The sequence below is a fragment of the Amblyomma maculatum genome, chromosome 2 (assembly GCF_055883805.1).
Source record: "Amblyomma maculatum isolate TAMU_Amacu chromosome 2, ASM5588380v1, whole genome shotgun sequence".
Classification (NCBI taxonomy): domain Eukaryota; kingdom Metazoa; phylum Arthropoda; class Arachnida; order Ixodida; family Ixodidae; genus Amblyomma; species Amblyomma maculatum.
In genome coordinates, this window is record NC_139345.1 from 116,058,995 (window position 1) to 116,086,709 (window position 27,715).

The 27,715-nt window shown below is 45.9% G+C and overlaps 1 protein-coding gene across 1 annotated transcript; it reads left to right on the top strand.

The window, feature by feature from the left end:
- The first annotated feature begins 10,256 nt into the window (after positions 1–10,256).
- On the top strand, positions 10,257–24,380 carry LOC146199636 (galactose-3-O-sulfotransferase 3-like). The gene is made up of 4 exons (XM_084595160.1): positions 10,257–10,588; positions 21,478–21,789; positions 23,048–23,290; positions 23,961–24,380. The coding sequence occupies exons 1-4, from the start codon at positions 10,304–10,306 to the stop codon at positions 24,135–24,137; spliced, it is 1,017 nt and encodes a 338-aa protein (XP_084451286.1). The 5' UTR covers positions 10,257–10,303; the 3' UTR covers positions 24,138–24,380.
- The last annotated feature ends 3,335 nt before the right edge of the window (positions 24,381–27,715 follow it).

Consider the following 27,715-nt stretch of genomic DNA (forward strand, 5'->3'; position numbering starts at 1 on the left):
AACCATCACGTCATGCAGCTACCAGCTGTGAGCGATCAACCTACTTTGAATAAAGGAAACGTTATTTATTTATTAATTTGTATGATACTACAAATCGCTAAAAGGGGGGATGTTACAAAAATTGAAAAAGCAGACAATACCCATGGAAACAACCTTGCAATATTCGGATAATAATTTGCACATCCTTAGGACGAAATTTCTATACGTCAAACGCAGTACAGAGCAAAGTTTCAATATGATAAAACAAGTTGTTACTGACGAGCACTTCAACACTCATAACAAAACAAAGATGCTCTGCAATGCACACACAGCCACAGCCTGACTATGCGCTATCATGGAGATAGCCCCTTAACTCACGCGCGAATTCCCCCTCGCTTGCTGACACTACGGCCTGATGCAGTTTATTCCATTCGCCAATACTGCGAGGAGATAATGATGACTAGCATACTTTTGTACGGCAAATAATTTCGCGTATTTTTCTGCTGTGGTCATGTCATTGTGATATGAACGTAGGCGGTTTTAGGAGGACGTGGCGCGGTTGATGTCGATACGATGCTGATCAATCTCATTTAACAATAAACACCTAGCTACAGTACGGAACATAGCAAGCGTGCCCCAGTTGAGCATGTTATTCAGGGCGGTGACGCTAGCGTTGTTCTGGTGTGAGTTGGTTACAAAGCGTGCTGCATTACTTTGGATTGTTTCCAACTTTTTTTTTTAAAGAGGCGGGAAGGGGGGGGGGGGGGGGGGGGAGTTACAGACTCGGAGTCTCAGACTGCGGATGCCTATTCCAAGACTGTGCGCAAGAGAGAAACGTATAAAACCTCTTTGACTTTTTGCGATAATTTCCTGGAGTTTCTTCTTAGGAAAATAAGTACGCGACTGTCGTTTACTGCTATGTAGCCTACGTCGTTATTGCAGGTTAGGCTCGATGAAAATATGACTCCCAGGCATTTTGCTTCCTCACTCATTACTATCTGCTGCTCATCTAAAAAGTAGTCATTTCTCGTGGGCTCGCGTTTCCCACAGAACCGTAAACGATAGTACTTGGTAATGTTTGTTGTTATATGCCATTTACGACACAACGAAGCTATGTGGTCTAGATCTGCTTGCAACGCAGTGACGTCCAGGTGATTGTTAATGCATCTGTAAATCACACAATCAACGGCATATAATCTAATCTTGGATGTGACTTCTAAGCATATGCCAGTAAATGTACTAAAATAAGAGTGGCCCAAGTACCGCTGTGGGACGCCTGATGTAACTAAGACTGAGTCGGAATCTTATCCGTTAAACACTACTTTTTAGTTCCGGTTTCTCATGTAATCTTCGACCCATACTGTAGAACAGATTGTTGTATGCCTAGGTAGGAGAGCTTGAAAAGGAGTAGAGCACGCGAAACTTTGTCAAAAGCGTTTTTAATATCGAAAATCATGCAATCTATCTGTTTACTGGAATCAACTGAAAAAAAAAAAAATATGGGAAAATTCAATGAGTTGCGTCACGCAGGAGTGGCTGGCCCTGAAGCCGTGCTTATAGGGGGCGAGGGCGAGGAAATTGTTGTCAGTTTAATGCTCATATATGCAAGAATATATTGTCAAGGGACAACAACGAGGAAAATTTGCTGTGCTCACGCGCTCGTACATAGCATGTCAGCATCGTCCACTCTATTGAAGGATCCGGAATCACGTGGGTGGGCAATGACGATAGCCTGGGTGGAGGACGCCGATGGTGCGACCCCGTCGCTGGGCATGGCTATAGATCCGGAAAGTCGAAGATCGCTGCGGAGTTCCGTGCCCGCTGTTGGCCACCCCGCACCTCCACCAGTAATGTAGCGTAGATACACGCACACAGAGAGCAGATGTATTCACAGATATTTACAAAGCGGTAGCTGACTACAGCACAGACGAACTACTTCAGGCCAGCGGCGCCAAGCACAAAACACCCGCACTTCGTCGTCCTCGCGTTCCACACATTCCACACGCGAGCACAGCACTTTGTCCTCGTCGTTGGCCCTTTCACACAACGAAGGGAGGTATTTGATATCCCTTCCCTCCAAAAACTTCTTTACTGGCAGTGTTCCGGTATGTAATTAAAAAAAAAAGAAAGGTCTTGGCTCCTTGCGGCACTTGAATTTTCTTAACACTCTTTAATACATCTGTGCCAGGGCCTCCACTGTATATGGCCCTGTACAAGGGTTCTGGAAAGAAAATATGACACAGATCTTGGTACAACTTTTTTCTCGTTTCACCAAACAAATATTCTAGAGAGAAACGCGTTGAAAGAAATCTAGCACTTTTGATGACCTCCCTGTAATATCCAAAAATCCCACACGCTACTTCGGAGGAGGAGACAACAGACTCCGGCAACAGGCGCCGCAGCCTATAACCGTGAAACGTTCATCATAATTCCCCTTGTCTACCGTGAGGATAGCGGGATTCCAAGTGACACATACTGCGCCTTTAATTTCCTGTAAACAAATTATAGAATGCCGGTGAACTTTGATTCGTTCAATGGAATGCTGGTTGCGTTCGACAAAGGGCGCACCATGCACCGTTACGACAAGTCATGACGTCACAATACGACTCATCCCGACTGCCGGAACATGGAAAATTATGGGAAAACATGCAAACACTAGGACTCACCCTACACACGGATCCAAATGCACCCACACGCAAGGGTAATAGCGTCAGCAGGAACAACACCCCCAACCTGACCATAAGCAAGAATGTAACTACAGCGGACTGGAAAAACACCGAGCAACACCTAGGTAGTGATAGCACTCACACTAGGAAAAGGAATCACAATTAGAAGACCCAGACAACCCAAAATCACTGAATGGGAAAGTTTAGCAAATACGAGAAACCGAGGGAATTGAGAAAATCGACGATATCGACAAATGTTCAGAAACGCTAAAAAAAACACGTGGAGAAAACAACAGTCACACTAGAAGACGAAGATGTACCACCCAGTATCGATAAACAACTCCTAAACATGTGGATCAAGTAACAGGACGTAGAGAAAAACCTAAAAACACAAAGATGGAACCGTAATATTAGGAAAGTACTAGCTCGGTATAATAAAGAGATACAGACATACGCCATCAAACTAAATGAATAGAACTAGTGTAGCAGATGGGATAAAATTTAACAAGGCATGAGCCTGTCCAAAACATGGAATATTCTACGACACATGCTCGATGCGGACAAATCTAAAGTACAAGCCAACGTAAATCAAACTAAAGTTAAGAATGCCTTCGAAGGCTCGGATGAACAATTGATGAGTAAATTAATCGAAATCTACATCATACAAACTGAAACCGAAACGCTAACAGCATATGACGGGAAACCTAAACTAGACATAGACGCCTCCATCACTAGGGCTGAAGTCCGAGCTGAGATTATTGGATTAAAGACAAGATCGGCCCCAGGACCTGACGGGATCACGAACACGATTATCAGAAATCTAGACGACGTGTCAATCACAGCCCTGACAGAATACATAAATAAGGTATGGGAGACTGGACAACTACCACCGGCGTGGAAAAATGCCAGTGTAGTCCTCATACCCAAACCGGGGAAGCCGCCAAAGCTAGAAAACCTACGACCCATATCGCTGAGCCCGTGGGTAGGAAAGCTAATGGAACACGTTATTCAGACGAGACTTATCAAATACATGGACAAAAGAACCTATGGCCACATGAAATGGTGGACTTCAGGCCGGGGCTAAGCCCACAGGACATGATTCTCCGACTTAGATATGATATCACAACCCATGAATCTTCGGGTACAAAGGCTATTCTCGGATTGGACCTAACCAAAGCCTTCAACAATATCAAGCATAAGGCAGGGCTAGAAGGTCTCCAAGAGATTAGGGTTAGAATCAGAACCTATAAGTACATCAAAGACTTCCTCACAAAACAGAGAAGTCGCCATGAACTTTCAAAGCGAAAATCAACCACAGTCACCTTGGGTAGCAAGGGAATGCCACAAGGGTCTGTCTTGTCTCCCTTTCTATTTAATATTGCTATGAGGGGCCTACCACTACAACTAAAGCAAATACCGGACTTAACATTTAGCATGTACGCAGATGACATAAATCTCTGGATAAATAAAGGTAGCGACGTAGAGATAGATAACAAACTCCAAACTGCCGCAAATAAGGTGGTTGAGTACGCTGCGGAACGCGGTCTATCCTGCTCACCGCAAAAATAAACTATTCATCTACAACCACAAATATAGGAAAAATAAAGCAGACATAAAGATAAATGTTGAAAACTACCTGGTTCCACAAGTAGAGGAAATTAGAATCTTAGGAATGATCCTCCAAGCAAGAGGGCAGAACACAAACACCATCAAAAGATTGGAGAACTACGCAGCCCAAGTTACGGGCATATTCAGAAGAGTAGCGCTTAGAGGACACGGTCTCAAGAAACGCAGTCTACTCAAAATGACACAGGCCTACATCATCAATCGCATATGTTATGCCACCCACACCTTTTCTCAATCTCAAAAAGACAGAACGTGAAAAAATCGACGTCATAATTCGAAAATGCGTCAAACGCGCACTAGGCCTCCCTGTCTCCACATCAACCGAGAAGCTGGAGAAAAGGGGGATTCATAATACATGGCAAGAGCTCACTGAAGCTGTCAGACTCTCTCAACTGGAAAGACTAAGTCAGACAGAGACAGGCAGAGCCATCCTAGACTGGGTCGGACTCCAATCAGACAGAGGACCACAGACGAAAACATCTATCCCACCCAACATAACGGAACACATACTGGTACCACGCTTACCTCGAAATATGTACCCAGACTACAACAAAGAACGCAGAGAACACAGAGCCAAAGCCCTCGCTAAAAGAATGAAACGCATGCAAAGCAGTCGATGATGTTGCTTATGTAGACACATCATGCAGAAGACACGGAGCAGCTGTCTCGACAGTAGTAATTGGAGAAGGTGCACCAAAAATTGCGGGCTCAACACGCACCCGTGACATTAGCACAGCTTAAGAGGTCGAGCGCTCGCATGCACTGGCACACAGACCAAAACTATAATCAGCTAAAGCGAAACGGCTGTCTGGAATTTTGCAAAAGGACAGATCTCAGAGAAGGCCAAAAAGATTTTTCTCACAAATCCCATTACTAGAACTATATCCATCATATGGATACAAGCACACGAGTCTCTCCCTGATAACGAAGCTGCGCACCTGCTGGCCCGAGATCTCTACCACCAGGCAGCGGTAGAACAGCCCGAATGCAAGGGAATTAAACATTGCGCTATCACATACAATGAGATCACAGAATCTTACAAACTAGATCGAAAAGTATACCCTCCCCAGATCGGTCTCTCACTAACAATGAAGCACGCATCTGGAGGCGATTACAAGCCGATAACTACATCTGCTCTGTCTGGGCTTTCTTAACACAGACCGGGGAGGAAGAAGATTCTAAATGTAAAAATTGTGGCCAAAAAGGCACGCTAGATCATATAATATGGGAATGCACCGACTCCCCAGGCGCGGGCATTAACATTGACAGTAGAGAGGCCTAGGAGGTTTGGATACGGAACGGAGATCCCACCATTCAGAGGCACGCGACCCGCCTGGCGGCTGAGGCCTTGAAGAGTGCTTGTAACCTCACTTGACCTCAGCCTGCGGGGCCATTGACAGTAGAGAGGCCTAGGAGGTTTGGATGCGGAGCGGAGATCCCACCATTCAGAGGCACGCGACCCGCCTGGCGGCTGAGGCCTTGAAGAGTGCTAGCAACCTCACTTGACCTCAGCCTGCGGGGCCCTCCTGACCCGTTCCCTGGCCTGCATGCCGGGGGCGGGAAATGAAGTGCTCCTTTTCGGTGGAAATAAAGTTTTCATTCATGCATTCATGGACGAGCGTTTGTAAAATTATACGGAGATTCTTGAAAATTACAGCTTAAGCAGAAGACTGGTGCCATCACCGGATAAAACTCTAAACAATAGGGAGGCAGTCGCATGGCGGCGCCTGCAAGCTGGAAACTTAGTAAACCCGGTCTGGGCATATTATTTCCAGATGGACGATAGAAAAAACTATAAATGCAAGCACTGTGGGGAGAGAGGGACTCTCGACCATATAATCTGGGAATATGCTAGCTCCCCAGAGGCTAAAGCAAATATAAATTGTAGAGAAGCCTGGGAAGCCGTGCTGCGGAGCGAGGTCCCTGCTCCACAGCGACAAGCCATCCGCCTGGCGGAAGAGGCCGCGAAGAACGAAGACCTCTTTTCCTGCTTCTGATTGCGGAGGTTCCGGCTCCCGTCCCTTAGGCCTGCGTGCCGGGGGAGGGCATTGGGGCCCTCCTTATCTGGTGGAAGAATAAAGTTGTTAACATGCATATACGAAGCCGACCCCGCTGGGCGTCCGATCCAGGAGTCCATGCGGTGCTTTTAATGTGCCGCTTCCTCGAACGCCGCACCACACAGCAAACTGAAGCAGACCCAGATGCCTAGGATGCGTTAGTATAGCAGTAATCAGCGAGAGGGGGAGCGTCGGAGGTGGTGTAGAGTGGCTGTTCCTGGCCTTACGGGGCTGGCACTGGCATGTCGCGCGCAGCACATATCTTTGCTGTGGTCAATCAACACATTCTATATTCTGCTCGACCAATCAATAATTTAGTCAGGTCAGTGAAGGTTAATGAGTGAGTAAGTATAATGGGGCTTAAAAGATCAAATCTGTTTTGTTATTTTAAACCTCAATATGCTTATCATTAACCAGCACTGATCTGACAGGATTGTTGATTGGTCGGGCAGAACATAGAATGTGGTGACTTATCGCAGCTAGGAAAGGCAATGTAGTACTTTTGCATTATTGAAAATCACCTCGTGTCTGCTCCTGGCAAACCGATGGTCGTGTAATATTTTTTGTTGTTCAGGAGTGGAAAGGTAGCAGAAAATAAAAAGCTTCACTTGAGTTTCTGAAGCAGTTGAGCCTGAAATCAACAGAATTTCAGTGGTGCGAACTCGGAATGCGCTCTTAAGAAACACATGGGCCACTATTCTAAAAGAGCTCAACATGTGGTCAACACGGCACCTTCAAAGATGTCGATGATTATCGACAGAGTTTCAGCAGCGTATGTTGATACATCTGTTCCTAATTTCTATAGACACCCAACGTGCAGGTTTGTAAGTGCAACGCCGCTTGCGGTGATGGCTAGCCTGCCACCAACTTTTTATCTGTTGTAGGCTGTCATTGCACCCGTCACCGCTTCGGTGGTGGACGACGGCTGTTGCGATGCGCGTCTTACTCCCTCTTCTTTTTCTTTCTTCTCTATTTTCTCTTCTGTTGTTGTTGTTGTGGCTGTAGGAAGAAGGAAAAGAAAATGTACGGGCCTGCTATTGGCTTTGTAGCTGAGCCACCTCCGCTGCCTCGTGCAGACAGAAGAGAGAAAGTAGAGAAGAAAGAAAAAGAAGAGGGAGAGAAAGACGCGCTCAGCAACAGCCATCGACCACCACCTAAGCGGTGGCGGGTGCAATGACGGCCTACAATAGATAAAAATTCGGTGGCTGGCCTAAGGTCGCCACACGGGGCGTTGACCCACCGTCCCAGACCCGCAGGGCCAGGAACAGCCACCCTTCTCTTTCTCTCTCTTCTGTCTGCACGAGGCAGCGGAGGTGGCTCAGCTACAGAGCCAGTAGCAGGCTCGTGCATTTGCTTTTCATTCTTCCTACAGTCGCAACAACAGTTATCAGCGGCATTTCAAATTGATTTACAGGATAGAAAAGGCGTTGTATCTGCCATAATGCTCCTCAGACGCATGTACCACGTCATAAAAAAGGGAGCAAGGTGGGATTGAAAGAAGAGAGGGATATAGAGGTGCCGTAGTGGAGGGCCACGACCCACCGCTCTATGATGGCTTTCTCCTCATCGCAATTTAGCGGCCCAAATTGTCCTCTAGAATTTTTAATACTTTCGAATTGAGAATGCTCAGTCTGTACGCCTTTTATATATAAGTTGCATGGTCTGAAAATAGTTGTGAAATGAAGGTGGCTGTAAATAAAACCAACGAGAATAGAGCAGGTGCAGTCGGTGATTCCGCGGCAGAGCGTTCTAGCTCACTAAAAAAAAAAAGTTACTCTGGAATTATAAAGCATAAGAATATAGCTTGATCGGCTGAAGCGATGGCCGCACACTAAACTATTTTGGAGCTCTGCTTCGTGACTTGAAATCCGAGCAGTTGACGGGTAAAAGCAAAATTATCGCCAGAAATTGTGGCTTTCAGGGGGATGCGATCATTCCGTAAATAAACGCTTGACGCTGGCTATCGTAGCATTACTAAAAACGCTCCGCACGCGGCCAACGATCGTATGATCGCATGTGAAACCACTTGCGCAGCGGATGTCTGTAGACACCAGGTGGCGGTCTGCAGATTATCGTCGATTTTTCGTTTTATACTGGCTAATACATAAATATTTGATAAAACTACGCAATAATCATCAATGAAACAGGCTAGCTCAATCGTGTAAGAAAGAAAACTGTTTATTGAGCTTTTGCACGTTTTAATATACAGAGTCTTTCTTACGGTCGCCACCTTGCCTCGACTATAGTGCTGCTTAACATTTGTGAAAATGGTTAACATCACTGAGGCAACAAAAATGATAGAGGAGCAACGAGACTGCGTAGGATGCGTGCGTAGGATGGACGGCATAACTGTCCACGATTCTCGTGACTAACTTTTTTGGTTTGGTTTGTGGGGTTTGACCTACCAAAGCGACTCAGGCTATTAGATACGCCATAGGGGAGGGCTCCAGAAATTTCGAACACTCGCACTGACGTCGCACAGTGGACGGGCGCCTTGCTTTTCTCCTCCATTGAAAAGCGGCCGTTGCCCCGTCGGGGTGGTGCAGTGGTAAGACGCCCGACTACTGTGCCGGAGTTCCCGGGTTCGAACCCGACCACGGCGGCTGCGTTTCGATGGAGGCGAAACGAAGAGGCGTCGTGTGCTGTGCGATGTCAGCGCACGTTAAAGATCCCCAGGTGGTCGAAATTACTTCGTAGCCCTCCACTACGGCTCCTCTTTCTCTCTTTCCACTTTCATTCCCACCTTCCTCCCTTCCCTTACGGCGCGGTTCGGGTGTCCACAGAGCAAGTGTGACAGTTACTGCGCCTTTCCCTTCCTGTGAACCAATTTAAAAGCGGCCGCCGTGGCCGGGATTCAAACTCGCATCCCTGGGCTCAGTAGTCGAACGCCCTAACTTACTCTACCATCATGGCGGTGCGTGACTAACTTTACCCTTCTCTTTCATTTGCAGGCGCTGTTCTGCAGCCCGTTGGCTCTGCGCCCGTACCACACATTTGCTGTGCCCCTATTGGTCGTATTGTGTCTGCTTTTCAGAGCGAGTACGATCTTGAAACCTTTTTGCAACCGTACAGAAAGGTGCCATTTTTTCTGCTGCCGTTATTTTAATATGCATTTTTCGGTCTTGTACTTGACACTTGAATTCAGCTTTACGATTTCTGACCTTTCATTTTTTCGGTCTTAGACATAACGCTTTAGGTCAGCTTTACGACTTCTGACCATGTGGCCACCAGAGTTACCTTGTGTGGCGTGCATTTCCTAGAGCAATGTGATTCGAGTGACGACCTAAACAATGAAGATTATGTTTACTCCCCTTTATCCCCATCCATGGCCATGAGCCTTCCCATTCAATAAAGGACATTCAATAAATAAATAAATCAATCTTCCCACGCGTTTATGCCGTGCTTCTAAAAAGAGGCGGCAACAAGTAAGGCTGTCTTTAAAAAGTGCTTCATATGCATAAATTGTTATTCAGACTATACGTCTTATTATCATTACTGAAAGAAAACACGGTCTGCTAGGTTGCTGCTCGAGGCTACGACATAATGGTCATTTGCGGTTACGGCTAGTGTTAAGCAGGTAAGCAGATGTTTTCAGCTCGACAAGTCACAAATGTTTACAGTTCACAAGTACACACGTTCATTAATTTTAATTTTAATAGGAAATCATTTCTTGCCTGAGTGGCATGTACAGGATATGCGGGACAAAGCGTGTCACTAGAGCGGGTCCTCACCATATGTCAGTCATTAAGGAGAAAAAAAATCATGTCCATGCCAGGACTCGAACCACCATACTTGGTGTCACCCACTCAGCGTTCAGGATTTCGCATTTCTCTAGTGCAGGTTCTGCAGTTCTCTCGAAGTTTTTCTTTTGCCATCTACTGTACATTTTTCAGCTATAACAGGGCTTGGCCGACTCCTAACACCTCGATTCCGGGGCCCCACTGCACTCCTAGGAGCAGCGTGTGTCTTCTGAAGATGCACAAGTGTGCCAGCACTGCCGTGCAGAATATCCTCATGCGATACGGGGAGCGACACGGCCTGACCTTTGCGCTACCACATTACGACGTCAACATGGGGCACCCGCTGTTCTTCAACCGAACGCAGGCGATGGGCAGTCCACCCTTCGACATGTTGGTGCACCACATTCGATTTCAAGAAGCTGAGGTGCGAGCCGTGCTCAAGCCAGACGCTGTATACGTGACCATCGTGCGTGAACCGGTGGCGCTGTTCGAGTCGCTGTTTTCCTACTACAACCTCGAAGTAAGTGGTATACTTCCACAGACTATATGAATAATGCGACGGTTCCTTTTCTCGCACTCTGAAAAACTTGTTTTACTTCATGCATTCTTTTATTATTCTTCTAGTTTAGCTCCGCTCGCTCACACACTAACTCACCTACCCACCTATTTTTTTCAGGTCGGTTAAAGGCCCATTTCGGTCCAAAGGCGGCAGTCACAAATGGTCGTATTTGTCGAAAGGCTGCAGTTATAGACCAGTCGCAGGCTGCTGAGACTTGGGGATTTGCGACCATGGGCGTAAAGGGCGTAAAAAGTGGCGTCGCGGAAGTGAATAGAAGCTTGTTTTACAAATTGTATTGTTGCCGTGTTACCCGTCAGGGTCCACATCTTCCTTTGCGAGGGAGACCAATTCAGGAACGCGTCTTGCAGATCACCTTTGTAGTTTTCAATATCGGAGCATTCGAGTCACTTCCTGACCGCAAGCGACCGCCGGTGGTATGCCCTTCGCGACTCGCAAGACCTTAAGCTTCCTGGCCAATAACGTCCAATTAGATTCATGTAAGCTTTCGTGCTACAAACTAGGTCGGCCTGACTGTAAGGCGGGAGAATGAAAGAGTCGGAGCCGCTTGGCAAGGTGAGTGCATATGGTGTGTACTCAGACATTCGACTTTGTTGCTGTGGAAAGGAGAATAAGGACATGCTTTCCGTTGAAACCGGTTCCCATCTTCGATGTCGTCTCTGCATGGCCGGACATCTTCTCTCGCTGCTGGAAGTAGATGCAGCCGCACCGGCTTTGACCGGTCAAGATCTTGTTCGATGAGAAGAGAGGATTCGTCGGAGTAGCTCTCCTACAATTTCTGCAAGTTTAGCAGGAAGTTTGTGAATGCAGGTTTTCCGCATAATGTTAGAATGCACCGCAACAATCAATTTATACGCAGGTCACTTCTCAGGGCAACTATCAAAAGTGACTTGCGAGAAAGCTCGACTTCAAACGTTGCCAAGATCACTCGAAGGAAAGCTTGCAGTCATAATTCTGTTTTGTCTGTTGACCCCCCGTGCCACGATGTGTCCTCCGGTCTCGTCAGTAGGCTTGCTTTGCCTTCCTCCATTAGCCTTACCTCGGAGGCATATTTGTAAAATATGGCCAAATAAATGTTACTGCTATAAGAATTCTAGGGGCCACTTTGGATCCCTAAACTGCGATGAGGCGAAAGCCTCTATCGTGCGGTGGTCCGAAGCCCTCCACTACGACACATCTTCCTCTTTGTTTTCAAGCCTGAGTCGCTTGGGACGTTAAACGCTACAAAATCCAAACCTCTGTTTTCACCCCCACGTCGCGATGACGCGATAGCGTAAGCTACCAGCAAAGATATTTTTCAGTGGCGACAAGCAATAAGACGGCACAACATGGCTTCAGGGTGAAGGGTGATTTAATGGCTGGCCGAGCGCGAGGGCCCCTCTCGCGCCACTGCCGGTCTTGTTCGCAGCACTTCCTGGGCCCACAGAGTGATCGTTCCGATAGATTAGTTGAAGACGGTGGTGACCTGATGGTGAGGATGTTAAAGAAAAGATAGAAGAGAATGATTTGCTTACCGCTGCGATGGCGATGGCCACTATGATGCATGGGTGATCCGCCTTCCCTGGAGCTCTTCACCTTCCGCCAACAAAGCATCCATGGTACCGATGGCTCGAGGTCGCGTCGGGCAGCTGGGTGGCGGTTGCGTGTTCGTGTCCGTCGGTTCCCTCGGTTCTTTGCTTTGATCTCGTCTCTGATCAGTTCGTCTGCGTGTCTTTTCTTCCGATCCGGACTGTGAGCGGGCGGTGGTATTTGTGGCTGGTCGAGTCTGGGCAGGAAGGGCTGGGGCAAAGCTCCGCGGCGATATCTACGGGATTTAGGCCGATGGTCCCGACGTACGGATGTGCACCGAGGCTCCAAGGTGGGGATGAGGATGACGTACCCCGCACATCAACCAAAGTGTTACGTGGCGACAACGAAGAAGACGGCACAACATGGCGACAGAGGGAACGATGATTTATTGGCTGGCCTAGCGCGAGGGCTCCTCTCGCGCAACTGCCGATCTTCTTCGCAACAGTGTAACGCCCTGCTTTAGCCAAGCAGTATGAACCTGCCCAAGTGGCCTAGGGATAATGTGAATGCAAGGGTTTTGATTGCGATATCACCCTCCCACATGAAAGGAGATGCCCAAGGTGGTCCTGCCAAACGTCATGCCAGGAAGCCGTACGTCTAGTTAGTGCTCGGCCATGCCAGCTGCCAGCTACCGCCTCCCACGACTTCTTGTTTTTGTTCTTCTTGTCCTTGTTCTTTTTCCTTTTTGTCGTTGTTGTTGTTGTTCTTCTTCCAGCCTTTAGGTGTAGCGCACGGACGGTCATCGCGAGTATGAGCGCTTAAATTTTTTCGCCTGTATATACTACTAAAGTTAAGATGCGTGTCGCTGGAGCCGCGGCAACGCCGCGCTGCATCAAGTGCGATTCAAGGCTGAGAGTGTGGCTCGAGTCTGGCGGAACCTCTAACTGGTTGTGTGGTGTCGTCTCAGCGCCGGAATGAACAGCCTGTAGTGCTCGAGTGGGAGCTTCTTAGAACTTGTTCATTGTTAGAACGCTCCCATTTGGCTACGTCAGCATCTCGTTATTCTCACGAGATTAATGAAAAATTATGATTGTGTACAATGTCTAAGATTTGCGCGAACAGAGACAGCTTAAAATTAGGAACAGTTCAGTTGCTGTGCTAGTTGACTGAATATGGGATAAGAGCTTCAGGTGCAGAGTGTCGAATGGTTTAATTACGGAAGAATCACGTGAATGAGCAGCAATCAGCAGGACTGCATAAATATTTAGTAATGAGAGCTATTTCGCTTCTAAAAGCCAGGTTGCATAGCAAAGTGCGTAGACCTGTTGCTGTCGAAAAGCGTGATAGAGATATGTAGCAAAGCCTTCCTCATAGTTACAGAAGACGGCGTTAGAGAGAGGATTAACTTTATCGAGAGGTAAGTCCTCAGTCCGCGGATGGTTTTGCATGCTCCACGAAACACTATAAACACGGGGGACAACTTATACTTGAGAGCCTTGCAGCAACCTAATATGCGAGTGCCTGCTCCTCGTTTCCTCTCCAAACCACCAACGTAGGTTATGCCTTGCAGAGTTCCTCATTGATACAAGAGGTCGAAAAGAAAGAAACGAAAGTAAAACACTGTGAAAAGTCTACGCCAAACTGAAAGAAGTAGCGCTGTACACATGTACGTGTGAATTCCGTGTTCAGGTCGCAGTCTGGTGTGAGAATGCAAGGTCTTATAAACGGGCTGTTCTTGTGGTAGCTTCACGGTAGCACAAGCCTCGAGCAAGTCGCTGAGGGAACGCGGGCCTTTAAAGGAACTTGTTGGCCGCAACGATCACTACGCGCAAGCAGTCGAATTTCGTCGAGCCCAGACTCGGCCGCTACTATCGACGACGCTGTGCAGAGATGGCCAAGCTTTAACCTTCCTCTTCAGTCAGTTCAATCGTTCAGTCGTGTCCGACTCTTCGTGACCCTATGGACCATGTCACGCCACGCTTTCCGGTCTCTCACTATCTTCCTAACATCACATAACTTCATCTGCAGTGCCTCGAGGATGCCATCTAACCACCGCGTTCGCTGCCTACCCCTTTTCCGCCGACCCTCAACCTCTCCCAACATCAAGTCTTTCTCCAGCGACTCCTCTCTTCTCATCAGATGACCAAAGTAGCTGAGATTTAACTTTAGAATTTGACCCTCCAATGAGCATTCAGGTCAACCTTCCTCTTAGCGGCCCTCAAAACCTGCCACAATATGCTGCATTGAATTGCCTCAGACAGACACTATCGCTTGTCTGGGCGTATCCTGTGGGGTATATCATAACATTTCGAAAAAGTGTGTAAAATGTACAAAAGTAGCAGACTACACACCTCCGTCAGGATCTTGTTAATTGCTTAACATTCCTTCCATATCGATTACTATATAGCTTCTTCTCTGCAGCCACTCGATCCTCTGTCATGTCACTGCTGATGCTAGCTCGGCAATTATGAATGTTTAGGGTGCCTCGATGTCAGCGCCGCCGTTCAGGGTGGTGCCATCCTTTGACCGACTCCATGCCGCTTCTTTCGCGCTGCGGCGCCATGTTGAATCACGACAGGCGATCGGTGCGGTAGCAGTTGCGTGGTGCAAGCAGCTAAGCTTGCGTTGTTCAAGGCTGTGGCTAACTCGCTGGTGGTTTTACTTATTTGAGATTGTTAGACCGCGTGTCTTACGAGCTTGTCAGGTCAACAGAATGAGCATTACGAGAATTTGTGTGTGCTGATATGCGCTGGGCGAACCCGTAAAGGACAAGGTTGTTTTCATTTACCCTGGGGCTGAAAGGGAAGATAGAAGTGGGACCGATGAAAAATAACTAAGTTATATACCGGCGATGTAAGTTTTAAGACAGTTTGGACCTATATTTCATTTTGAACATTGTTTTTCTATTTGCGTAGTGCCATAGCCAGAGTCAAGTTAAGATGTTTTTTGGTAGCGATGTCTCGCGGAAGCGATGTAGCTAAATTTTCTTTGCGGGTATATATTTGCAACACGATAAATGCGATGTTCATTCATTGCTGTGCTTCCTATTATGTTGCAGAGCAAAATGCCTAAGCCTGATGTGACATTTGTAAGCATGCCGTCAACACGCATTATATTACTCAAATTTTTCCTGGGTTTTCTTGATCGGTATCTGTCGTAGACTGCATATTTTTTATAAATATGCGGATAATATTTTTCAAAGTATTTTTATATCACTTGAAATTAACCTTAGTTTGGTGTTTTATCTTTCCTTAGTAGCACATTGATGAGGACGAGTTTGGAAAGACATTGATAGGATGGACACCATCTGCTTAATTTCAGAGCTTTGACCATGTTCTTTTACTTTATATGTAAGTGGAGTGTATATTTTCCTCAATTTCCAGTGATTCGAAACAATAGCACTTGTTTTTAATAATTTTATTCAGCTTAACAAAAGCCCAGTAAACTCTCTTCGAGACGGCCTGCCAAATGTACACCTCCTGGAGAGGAAGACAGCAGCTCCTCCTCAACTGTTGGTGCAGAGGCCGGCTAAGCGAATTTGAGGATTGTGACGACAATTATGGCAGCTATACTGTGCTGATGTCAACTTGGTGTAGAGTGCTTTGTTTCAACTGTTATACTGCATTCTACACATCAAATTTACCAGTCTGTCTTGCTCGCTAGTTCGTGGTTGATGTCTTTCCTTTTTTTTTATTTTAATTATGGTTGCGAATGCTTTCACACTGGGCACATCAAAATTTTTGCTCCAAGTTTGATACATAATTCGTGATTTCTATCTCTTTTCACGCTTTGCTTTCATATCTTTTCTACAAGAGTTACAATCGAGTATACATAAACAATATATATGTCCTGCTGGCTCGGTAACTTAAATTATAGTTTGCATATTATCCATGTTCGACTGCACTCAACATTAGAAAAACGATTTCCATTCTACGTGAAAAAAAACAAAACAAACAAAACAAAAAAAATACAGCGGAAATGACGCGTTCATAAGAGTACAGGGGCGGCACTGAAAACACAAAATAAAATTTCATGAAAAATAAATTTTCAATGGTGTTTCCAGCGTCGACCGGTGTACTTCTTTTAATTATGAACATGTCGTTTCGGCTGTTTCTTTTATTCACGTACCATGCATCAACTGGATCAACAAGCTACGCTTTTTCAAATTCGCATCGTATTCGGTTTTGTTGTCTTTACTGTCTGCTAGGGGTGAGGTTGATAAGTTTCGTTGCATGCTTGTCTGCAGCAGCAATAAACATCAACCTTTAGGCGTGTAGCGTTTATTTTCACTACAGCCTGACTGTTCAGTACCCAATCCTTCGGCAGAAAATGTAGTTCAGGCATAGACAAAATAATGCAGCTTTTTCAATCAAACCCTTCATGGTCGCTTTATTTTTGCAATGAATGAATTTTTTAAAGTCAATTACGCTTATGGATCACTGCCTTGTCGTGGCGAAGGGGCTTGCGAAACTCGATGAAGTCGTGAACTCTGCTGTGTAGGGCCACCCAAGATAGACAGGTCACGGCAGAGAGTTCTGACAAAATGTGATTCACTGGAGAAGGTAATGGCCACCCACTCCAGTATTTCCTGCCAAGAAAACCCTATGGCCAGTCACAATACCATTAATGATATGGCGCCGGAAGATGAGCCCCCCAGGTTGGAAGGCGTCCCACATGTTACTGGGGATGAACAAAGGGCGATTCTAAGTAGCTCCAGGACGAATGAAGCGGCTGGGCTAAAGCCAAAAGGACGCTCAGTTGTGGATGTGTCGGGAAGCGACCGGAAAGTCCGATGTTGCAAGGAGATATATCACATAGCAACATGGAATGTAAGATCTATGACGCAAGGTAAACTGGATGTCGTCAAGCGAGAAATGGTCAGATTGAACATTGATATCTTGGGTATCAGCGAGCTCAAGTGGACCGGAATGAGAGAATTTAACTCCGGCGACCATTATGTCTTTTATTGTGGGCACGAATCCAAAGGAAGGAATGGGGTCGCTCTCATAGTAAGCAGAAGAATGGGCAAATCAGTGCTAGGGTACAACCCCAAAAACGACCGAATGATTTCACTTCGGATCCAAGGTCACCCTTTTAACATAACAGTTATACAAGTCTATGCACCGACCACTACTGCTGAAGAAGCTGACGTTGAGATATTTTACGGGGACCCACAAAGACTTTTAGACTGCACCTTATCATCAGACGTCGTTTTTCTCATAGGAGACTGGAATGCGAAGGTCGGGAGTGAAGAAATATCCGGAATTATAGGCAAGTTCGGTCTTGGCGAGCCAAATGAAGCTGGGCAGACGCTAGTAGAGTTTTGTCAAGAAAACAACCTGACCATAGCGAATACTCATTTCCAACAGCACAAGAGGCGCCTGTACACATGCACTTCACCGGACGGTCTGTACAGGAATCAAATCGATTATATTCTTTGCCGGCAGAGATGGAGAAGCGCTATACAAGCAGTAAAAATGAAACCTGGGGCCGATTGTGGCACCGATCATCAGCTCCTTGTTGCCAAAATTAGGCTTCGATTGAAGAAAACGCAGAAAACTAGAAGGCCTTTCAGGTATGATCTGGATCAAATTCAACTAGAATATGCTGTGGAAGTGAGGAATCGATTTCAAGAATTAGATCTAGAAGACAGAGAGCCCGAAGAGATGTGGACTGATGTTCGTGATATAATACAAGAAGTTGCTACTAAGGTAGTTCCAAAGCAAATTAATGCAAGAAAGCAAAGTGGTTATCTGAAGAGGCTTTGCAAATAGCTGAGGAAAGGAGGATGGCAAAAGTTATGGGGGACAGAGAAAGATACAAGGTTCTTAATGCGGATTTTCAGAAAATAGCAGAGAGATAAGAATGCCTTCCTGAACATACAGTGTCAAGCAGTTGAGGACAACATCCAATTAAGGAACACAAGTGCTCTGTATAAGACAATCAAAGATATCAAAGGAAGCTTCTGTGCTAAGCTGGGCGTGATAAAGGACAAACGAGGCAAGGACCTCACTGACGCCTCAGAGATAAAGAAGAGGTGGCAGGAATACACAGAAGAACTGTACAAGAAGGACCTGAATGTGCAAACCCAACATAAGACGGTTGTGATTGCTGATCTTGAGCCGGGCATCCTGAAGAGTGAAGTTGAATGGGCGTTAGCCAGCCTTGCTAAGAACAAAGCTAGCGGAATTGATGGCATTCCAGCTGAGTTGCTTCAAAAATTCAACCATGACGCTGTTAACATTCTGCATACATTATGTGAGAAGATTTGGACAACCCTGCAGTGGCCACAGGATTGGAGGAGGTCAGTTTACATCCCCGTTCCAAAGTAAGGCAGTGCCAAAGATTGTTCCAACTACCGCACGATCGCGCTTATTTCGCGTGCTAGGAAGGTGATGTTGAAAATCCTCCAAGGTAGGCTGCAGCAGTATGTGGATCGGGAGCTTCCAGACCTGCAAGCTGGGTTTCGAAAGGGCAGAGGAACTAGAGACCAAATTGCCAACCTTCGCTGGATCATGGAAAAAGCAAGAGAGTTCCAGAAACCCATCTACCTTTGGTTTATTGATTATGCGAAAGCGTTTGACTGCGTAGATCATAGCAGTTTGTGGCAAGCTCTCCAAGAGATGGGAGTTCCAATTCATCTCATCGGTCTCCTCAGGAACCTGTATGAAGGACAAGAGGCCAAGAACTGGGCATGGTCTTACTGATTGGTTTCCGATTGAGAAAGGAGTGAGGCAAGGCTGCATACTGTCGCCCTGCCTATTTAACATATATGCAGTGTGCATCATGAGGAAGGCCGGTCTGGACGAGTCTTCAGCTAGAGTGAAGATTGCTGGAAAACGTATCAACAACCTTAGATATGCGGATGATACCACTTTAATGGCAGAAAGTGAAGTGGAACTCAAGAGACTTCTGATGCGCGTACAAGAAGAGAGTGAGAAGTCTGGGCTTAAACTGAACATTAAAAAGACAAAGATCATGGCGTCTTCCCCTATCAAGTCCTGGAGCATCAATGGACAAGAAGTGGAAGCTGTGACAGATTTTCTCTTCTTGGGCTCCAAGATTACCTCGGAAGGAGACTGCAGCCATGAAATTAGGAGACGCCTGCTTCTGGGAAAGAGAGCAATGGTTAGCCTTGACCGCCTCGTAAAGAGCAGAGACATTAGTCTGCCAACCATGATCCGTATAACTCGTGCTATAGTCTTTCCAGTTGTGACGTATGGATGCGAGAGTTGGACTGTGAAAAAGGCTGACCGCCGAAGAATTGACGCGTTTGAATTGTGGTGCTGGCGAAGACTTGAGAGTTCCTTGGACAGCCAGAAGATCAAGTCAGTCGATATTGTCGACCATAAACCCTGACTGCTCATTGGAGGGTCAAATTCTAAAGTTAAAGCTCAGCTACTTTGGTCATCTGATGAGAAGAGAGGAGTCGCTGGAGAAAGATTTGATGTTGGAAAAAGTTGAGGGTCGCCGGAGAAGGGGTAGGCACCGAACGCGATGGTTAGATGGCATCCTCGACGAAGTTATGTGCTGTATGTGGAAACTACAGGGAAACAATTGACCATATTATACTCGAATGTATAGGTATCCATCCGGAAGTTGGTGCAGGCGCAATCACTGTTCCTGAAGCTCTGGGGTTTAGAGATAACAGTGGCCGGGTGAATAAACCGGCGGTGGAAACTAGCAAAAAACGACTGGAAGATTGGTGGCTTAAAAGTAGAGAAGTGACATAATGTTAGTAATGTAGGAACAAAATTTAATAAATCGAATGATGGTTTAGTTAACCATTCTAAATCAATAATTAGGTTATAGGGAGAAAAATGAGCATGATAGCTACTGCTACCACCCCGTTTCAAAGGGGACGCTCCTATATTCCATCCATCCATCCATCCATCCATCCATCCATCCATCCATCCATCCATCCATCCATCCATCCATCCATCCATCCATCCATCCATCCATCCATCCATCCATCCATCCATCCTATGAATGTTCACCGCCATGCGCCACGTGGTGGCAGCCAAGTGAACTAGAGCGGTGTCCAGGATTCCTGGCTATGTGCGCCAAAAGCACAAGTTCCTTGCTGAGAGATTGAAGCCGTTCATAGCGGTTTTTAATGAGCTTTGTGTTGCGTGTTCAATCTGATACATAAGATGTGCTAATACATTTAGAGGTTTGGAAGCAAATAGTCTTCTCACAGTAATGCTTCATAACCTGAGCTTACAATACCTCTCTTTGACACTGAAATAACTGCCTATTCGAAAGCGAGATTATAGCAACACATGCGCGCGCGCAGGCACACACACACACACACACACACACACACACACACACACACACACACACACACACACACACACACACACACACACACACACACACACACACACACACACACACACACACACACACACACACACACACACACACACACACACACACACACACACACACACACACACACACACACACACACACACACACACACACACACACACACACACACACACACGCACGCACGCACGCACGCACGCACGCACGCACGCACGCACACACACACACACACACACACACACGCACGCACGCACGCACGCACGCACGCACGCACACACACACACACACACACACACACACACACACACACACACACACACACACACACACACACACACACACACACACACACACACACACACACACACACACACACACACACACACACACACACACACACACACACACACACACACACACACAGCTTCTGTAAATGATAGAGGAAGCCAATCCACATACAGAGGTTGGAGGCGGTATATATTTTTGTCTAGCGTCGTGAATTTGCATTTATTATCCCGCTCAAACAAAATGACTGCAATATTTTAGCAATTTCTATCTTAGTACCTAGAGGAATATAAAAAAATGCTGCCCAACCAGTCGTTCGTCCTTCGATGTTCTATAATAATGCGGTACCATTTTGGAGTAAAAAGCGCTCCTCCATCCAGTAAGTTTGGGCATAATCCAGCGCCTTTACGGATTAAAATCGTAAATTACTGTTTTCAGTAGCACTAGGCGTATGCTTTCTCCTCACCTTTCTAAAAGAACCTCTTTGTGATGTTAAGGACGTATTTTCCACAGCATCTGCGCCCTCTCGGTACTAATAGCATCAAAATAATAACCTTGTAGCAGTGGCACAGAACTCAAACGAATCCTTGCCTCGCATCTTTGCTTAGCTCGTATCACTTTTATCAGGCTCTGGTGAGGGCGATATACGTTGGCTTCACGAAGGACTCATAATAACGTCACTCTTCATTCCTTTGCTATCACAGGAACAGATTGGAGTAAAGCTGGAGCAATTGTCGAGTGCCGTGAAAAATGCATCATTGACTGAGAAAATTTGGGGCATCTTGCCAGGCCCGCACCGCGGCGGCCAAGGTATCAATCAGATGAGCTTCGACTTGGGATTCGACATCGAACAAGTAGACAACATGTCAGCCATACAAGCGTTCCTCGAGCACGTGGACACTGTTTTCGACCTTGTGATGGTCGCCGAGCGCATCAATGAATCTCTAGTCCTGCTGCGGCACCTGCTTTGTTGGGACATGGATGACGTCGTCGTATTCAGGCTCAACGCGCGCCAGGTAGGTTCCGTCAGTCTACCCTTCGGTGACAAGCCGGTTACCATGAAAACGCGAAAGGGCGCTCTAGTGTTTTGTTCACTCGAAACCAGTGCAAAGGAAATAAAAACCAAAATGGCTCAGGTATCAGTCTGAGTGCCCCTGTGAGGTTAACACGCAATATCATTTGCTTTACTACATGATTTACAGCAGGGAATAAATAAGTAAATTGAATATACTAATAAATGTAAAACCGTGAACGTACTTGAACTCGCTTTATTTCAACTAGCTTAATTAGGGCTGCCTGTTTATTTGATTTTACCTTCTGGAATTGAAGCCTCCCCAGTCTGAGCATCTATACCGCATTTGAGGAGCTCAGGGGGCTCTATTTATCAGCCACAATTTATTCTTGCTAGAACGGCGGGCGGGACGCTGCTCTGCAAGCTTGTCAAAAATCCTGGCCATCCAAGTTCAAGCGTCCCTACACTTGCATATACGGACGTAGGCGCGTACACTGTACTAAACAGGATTGTAAGAGTAGTTGTGAACACATTACTCATAACGTTCATACAATGCTTAATTTTGAGAATAACCCACAGAAGGCAGAAACCACAGCTGTAGGCCAAGTAAGTGCACGTTAAAAAAACCTCAAATGGTCGATATTACTGGCACCCTACAGTACGGCGTACTTAATGGCTGCTGGACTAAACAGGCTTGTAAGAGTAGTTGTGAACACATTACTCAAAACGTTCATACAAGGCTTCATTTTTGCGGATAACCCACAGAAGGCAGAAACTACAGCTGTAGGCCAAGGGATGTGAAAACAACTTGTGAGAAGGGATGTGAAAACAACTTTATTTGAGACCAGAACTAAAGGTTTATAGCGGAGAGACGCGCTTGGAAAGGAAGTAAGCCCCCTTCGGTGGCCCTCAATGTCAGATGGAAACCATATACTTCTGTAGGAAGGAAAAGAGTGGAAAATGAGGCAGTGTAATGACAGCGCTTGGGCAGGCAGGAGACGGTAAAAGTAGAATAGGGAAGATTCATGCGTTAAAATATCCCGGCCGAAATCAAGAAGAGAAAATGGACTTGGCTAAGTCGAGTAACGCAGTGAGCACGCAACCATTGATACCTTAGGGTAGCATATGTTTGATCATAAGAGAATGACGTCAAGGGGTCAGCTGTGCAGATGAGACTACGAAGTGTTGCGGAGATAGAGTGCTCTTAGCGGGCGCAGGGCGTGGGTGAAATCAGTGAAAACCATCTGCGTTTCTTTTCACAGGAGCATTTCCGCCGCCCGATGAAATCAACGCTGGCGGACGAGCTGCGGTCCCTGAATGCCGCGGACACAATGCTTTACGCGTACTTCGTGCGGCGCTTTGAACAACGCGTCCAGGCGTTCGGCCGAGAACGCTTGCAAAAGGAGCTGACTCTGCTGGAGCAGAGGACGCAGTTCTGGTACGAGCGATGCGTGGAGCAGGAAGTGGCAGCCGACAAGAGGAAAAATAACGTCTTCTCTGACAAAGCAAGTATTCCTCTGGGAAAGTGGACATAGGAACGTCCTTTTGTGTGTAACGTTGACTCATATTTAACAATGTGGTGTATTGATCGTTTTAAATGCAGAACGAGTGCTTCAAACTTCGTTTCAAACATTTTTAAGTTGTGTTGGCTGTCGAAAATAACGCATGCGATAATTCATCCATAGCACAGGAAAATATGCGTCTCCCCCAAATAAAAGAAAAAGTTGTTATGCAAGTGCTGAAGAAATGCGAGCGACAATGCAATTTGAGACGGTATTATATGGAGAGTTCTACAACGACTTGGGCATGACAGACGCCGTAGCTGAAAAGAAACTGACTTTAGTCCATTACGATTATATCGATGACGAAAGTTATCTTCAACTTTTTTTTTTGTACAATAGAATTTATAACTTAGGTGAAAAGCCATTTTCTTGTACTATTCATAGTATCTTTTATTTTATTCGTAAGTCCTCTACACAAGCACAAAATATATAGCAGGAAAAGCTACTGCGTTTGTTCACCCCTTTACAGTGTGATGGGGAACAGGGACTGTGTGCAGGCAGGAAGTGTTCGTGTGTAAGGTTACTGTCGCGGCTCAGATCTTACTCTCTTAAAAAAACGAAATAAAACGCAATCTTGCCGGAATAACTATATTCACTGATTCAATCGCTGCAGGTATTGACTCTGCAGCTACGGGACGAAGATGACACGGTGTGCTACAGAATGACGGAGGTCGAGACTTTGTTCACGAAGCAGCTGCGCTTCAGGCAGCTTCGGGACTGGTACAGGAGGAGGCACTCTTCTCGATCTTCTCTCAACCCTGCGAGGAGGGCCGAGAGCTCCATACCTTAAGTAATCCGACGTCGCTATGCCACGACGAATAACACATGTGTGCACCAAATGAAATTGGCCGATGAGGACAGCCTCCAGCACTCGCTTGATGTGAACAGTGAAACCTTTAGAATGACACAGAATTACAGTTGTCAGTGCTAGAAACTGTGAAGGTCCGGTTATTTTTCTGAAAAGGGACAATAGAGCAGCGGCAGTGCTTTTTCATCAACTACTCTGCTAGGGGTAGTTGGATGCGTGCGGTGTCACTAGGACCCGCACGCATACCCTTGGTCCTCTGGCTTGCTTTCTCTGCGTTCCTCTGCGGCAGCCTCATCGTCACCAGCCGGCGGGAAGCATCAATAAACGTGCAGAGCGATGTAGGCATCGCTGTGACCAAGGTTCGAGATACACAAATATCACGTAAAAAGCTGTCACAAATCTGTCACAAACCAAGGCAATACCCGCCACCTGTTGGTCGATTGTGAACAGCGGACCTGTCGGCCGAAAGAAGCGGAGGCTGCCAGGGTATCGTTGCGTAATTCGACCCCAGTCCAGCCTTAGCGTTGTGAGCGTTTTTGTTTCTTCTTTCTTCGGGGGAGGGGGGGGGGAGGGGGCAGGCTTTCTACAGCCGCCGAAGTTCCGTTTCACGGCAACGACAATGGCCGGTAGCAGGATCGTTCGGTTTGTTTCTTGTCCTCCTAATATAGTGTACTAAAACTAGGACGTTAAACCCCACAAACCACAAACCAACCGAAGTGCTCAGTCTTCAGCGCCCAGCACGGGGGCTTCGAGCGAGGAAATCTGTACAGGGCGTCGACAGCCAGAAAAGTATCGCCGCTTCGCTCGTGGTGTCGAAAAAACACGCTCGGCGTCTTGTTCTTTGCTTTTTGTAGTGCGTTTTCTTCAGACATGTCGCGTTATTTTGCGGTCGTGTCAAGGTGCAATGTGAACTAGAGAGAAAGACGAAGAGATGATGCGACAAGAAAGACTGCGCGCTGGATGGGTAGTGTGTAACAGCTGCTCGCTGAAATAAGTGCGGTCCATATTTGTTACTTCTTTGATAAACTATCGATGTGGAGCTTATTCATTGCATATAAAAAGGGGAAAGACAGCGTGTAACAGCCGCTCGCTGAAAGAAGCGCAGTTCATATTTGGCACTCCTTTGGTAAACTATCGTGTGGAGCTTCTTCATTGCATATAAAAAAGGAGAGAGACCGCTTCATTTTGTCTTGTGAGGCAGTTTACTTGAAATAAATTTTCTACTCATGCACACGCTATTACATTACTCCGAAAAACGCACCGTCCAGCGCTTTGCCCATGGCGCATTGGCCGGACTAACAACTTTGAAAAGAACAAAATCTCTGCTATACACCCTTGACGACTGCAAAGTCAGGAGCCCCTTGTTATAATTTGCGCAAGCAATGAATAAGCATACAGGTGCGTCCTAGTTCGATATTCTCGGATATCGAAGTCACGATCGGTTCACTTCAGCTTCAGCTGCGTCGAAAAACGTTGGAAGAATAGCTAAAGTTAATTGCTGGGCTAGTTTGTGCATTAAACATAGAAAGATTCACAGCGCTAACAAATAGACACTCGCAAATAGATAGACAGGACAGGCACTGACTCAAACTTCTTTTTCTAAACAACACCACATAGAAACGTCTTCCGAAAAAACAAACAAACTTACCAGCACCACGTAGTGTCAGTATCAGTATCGCATAGTGAAAGTGTTTTGAATTTTGTTAAGATAGTAAAGTCCTAAACTAGCATACATATGTTGCGATGGTGTGGAAGCATTTGGTTTTTGAAGAAGTTTCTACGTGGGGTTGTTTCGAAAAAGAAATTGGAGTCAGCGCCTGTCCTGTGTGTCTATTTGTGAGTGTCTATTTGTTAGCGCTGTGAATCTTCCCTTTTATGAGGAACAACGACTTCCCACGGAGGTTTCTTCGGGCTAGTCCGCTTAGCGGAAGAGAATTAAAAAGGTCCTCTTATATCTCTAAATAAAATCTATTCTTTTTCTGTCTCCTCAACGACAAGAAGTGCCAGGATATCATTTATATTTGTAATATCGCACCGCCGCAAAAGAGAGCTATAATTTTGAAGTGTTCAACTCAATACAGGCACAAAAGCATCCACTCGTGCCGAAGGACGAGTGTAAGTGAACTATACGGCATTTTTAATCTTACTGTGTAGTTTGAAATGTCGTTGTATTTCGACACATCCATTCTGCATCAAACATCTGCATCTACATCAACTTTTTTTCAACACGACTGGAGTTGATGTAGATGTGCACCTTCTTTAGCCGAAGGACGAGTGTAATTCGACATCAGACAATTAACAATATAACTGAATAGTTTGGAATGTCGGTACTCTTTATGGCGGAACACTAGACTATAATCTTAAAAACCGCCAATTGTCACATCGCAATAGCAATAGCTTAATGTTGAATTACATTCATGAGTATTAAACTTCTGTCTCCTGAAATGTGATCTTGTTCAACTATGTATATATAAACAATCTTTCTTTCGAATACGTCGTGAGCATTACGTCTCAAAGGTTTTCTTACTGCCTGCGCAGTATTGACGCTGTATACGCTCACTGAAGTTCGTATTTATCTTACTTGCTTACCACTATCTATGATGTACAACCTTTAAAAGTTATTAGAAAAATTATTTTCCGTCGAAAAAGGAAACTGCAGAACTGTGTCACAAATACGATGAATGTTCTGTAGTTCTGTCGTAAACGTCAAAATTTTCCGTAGTTCTGTAGTACTTCGCAGCGCGGTACTGTAAAAATTTCTGTAGTTTTTCTTGTAGTCTGTATACAGTTCTGTAGAACGATTTTGTTGTAACTATAGAAACTATCGATGCTATCATCCACATTTATATTGCCATGACAGGTTACTGTCAAAAACCGCACAGAAATGCTGTCATGACGACTGAAAATTGTCTGTATTTTTTTTCTGATAGGTTTATTATTATTCCTCACTAACGCATATGCGACACACCTTACAGGTGATACTGCTTTAGTTAGAGTATGGGAACGCAGCTTTGCAAGCTAAGTCGGCATGCACAGTTGAAGAATCAAGCAGACGCATTTACGCACAGTCTACCCTACCTGCAAACCCGGGTAACGGCACATTTGATAACCTAACTAAGCGATCATAATAATTGTGTGGTAAATAAATGGGCGAGTGAGATATTTACATGATACGCTCAGAAAATTGCATGAATTTTCAAGGCAGCTTAACCACGTTCCTTTTTACCGCTCTGGTCGCATTTGTCCTGCATGCGTGCAATGTTTATTTTGCAACAACGAGCCACACGTCTAAAGAACTACGATCATTAGGCGTGAACTGCCACTGTCTGATGTATTAGGTTAAGCTTGTTGTATCTAAACAGCAAGCGTTTCAAGTTAACGTCTTCGTAACCACGGCAAAATATTGCGCCATGATGACAAATTCAGCGACGGAGACAGCTAGCCGGTAATTTCGGATAACATAGCATAATATATATCTTTTCGTATGCACTGGCAGAAAGCTTGATCAGCGGATTCAAGTCCTGCATATCCTTACGAAACGTTAATCAGGAGTGCAAGCC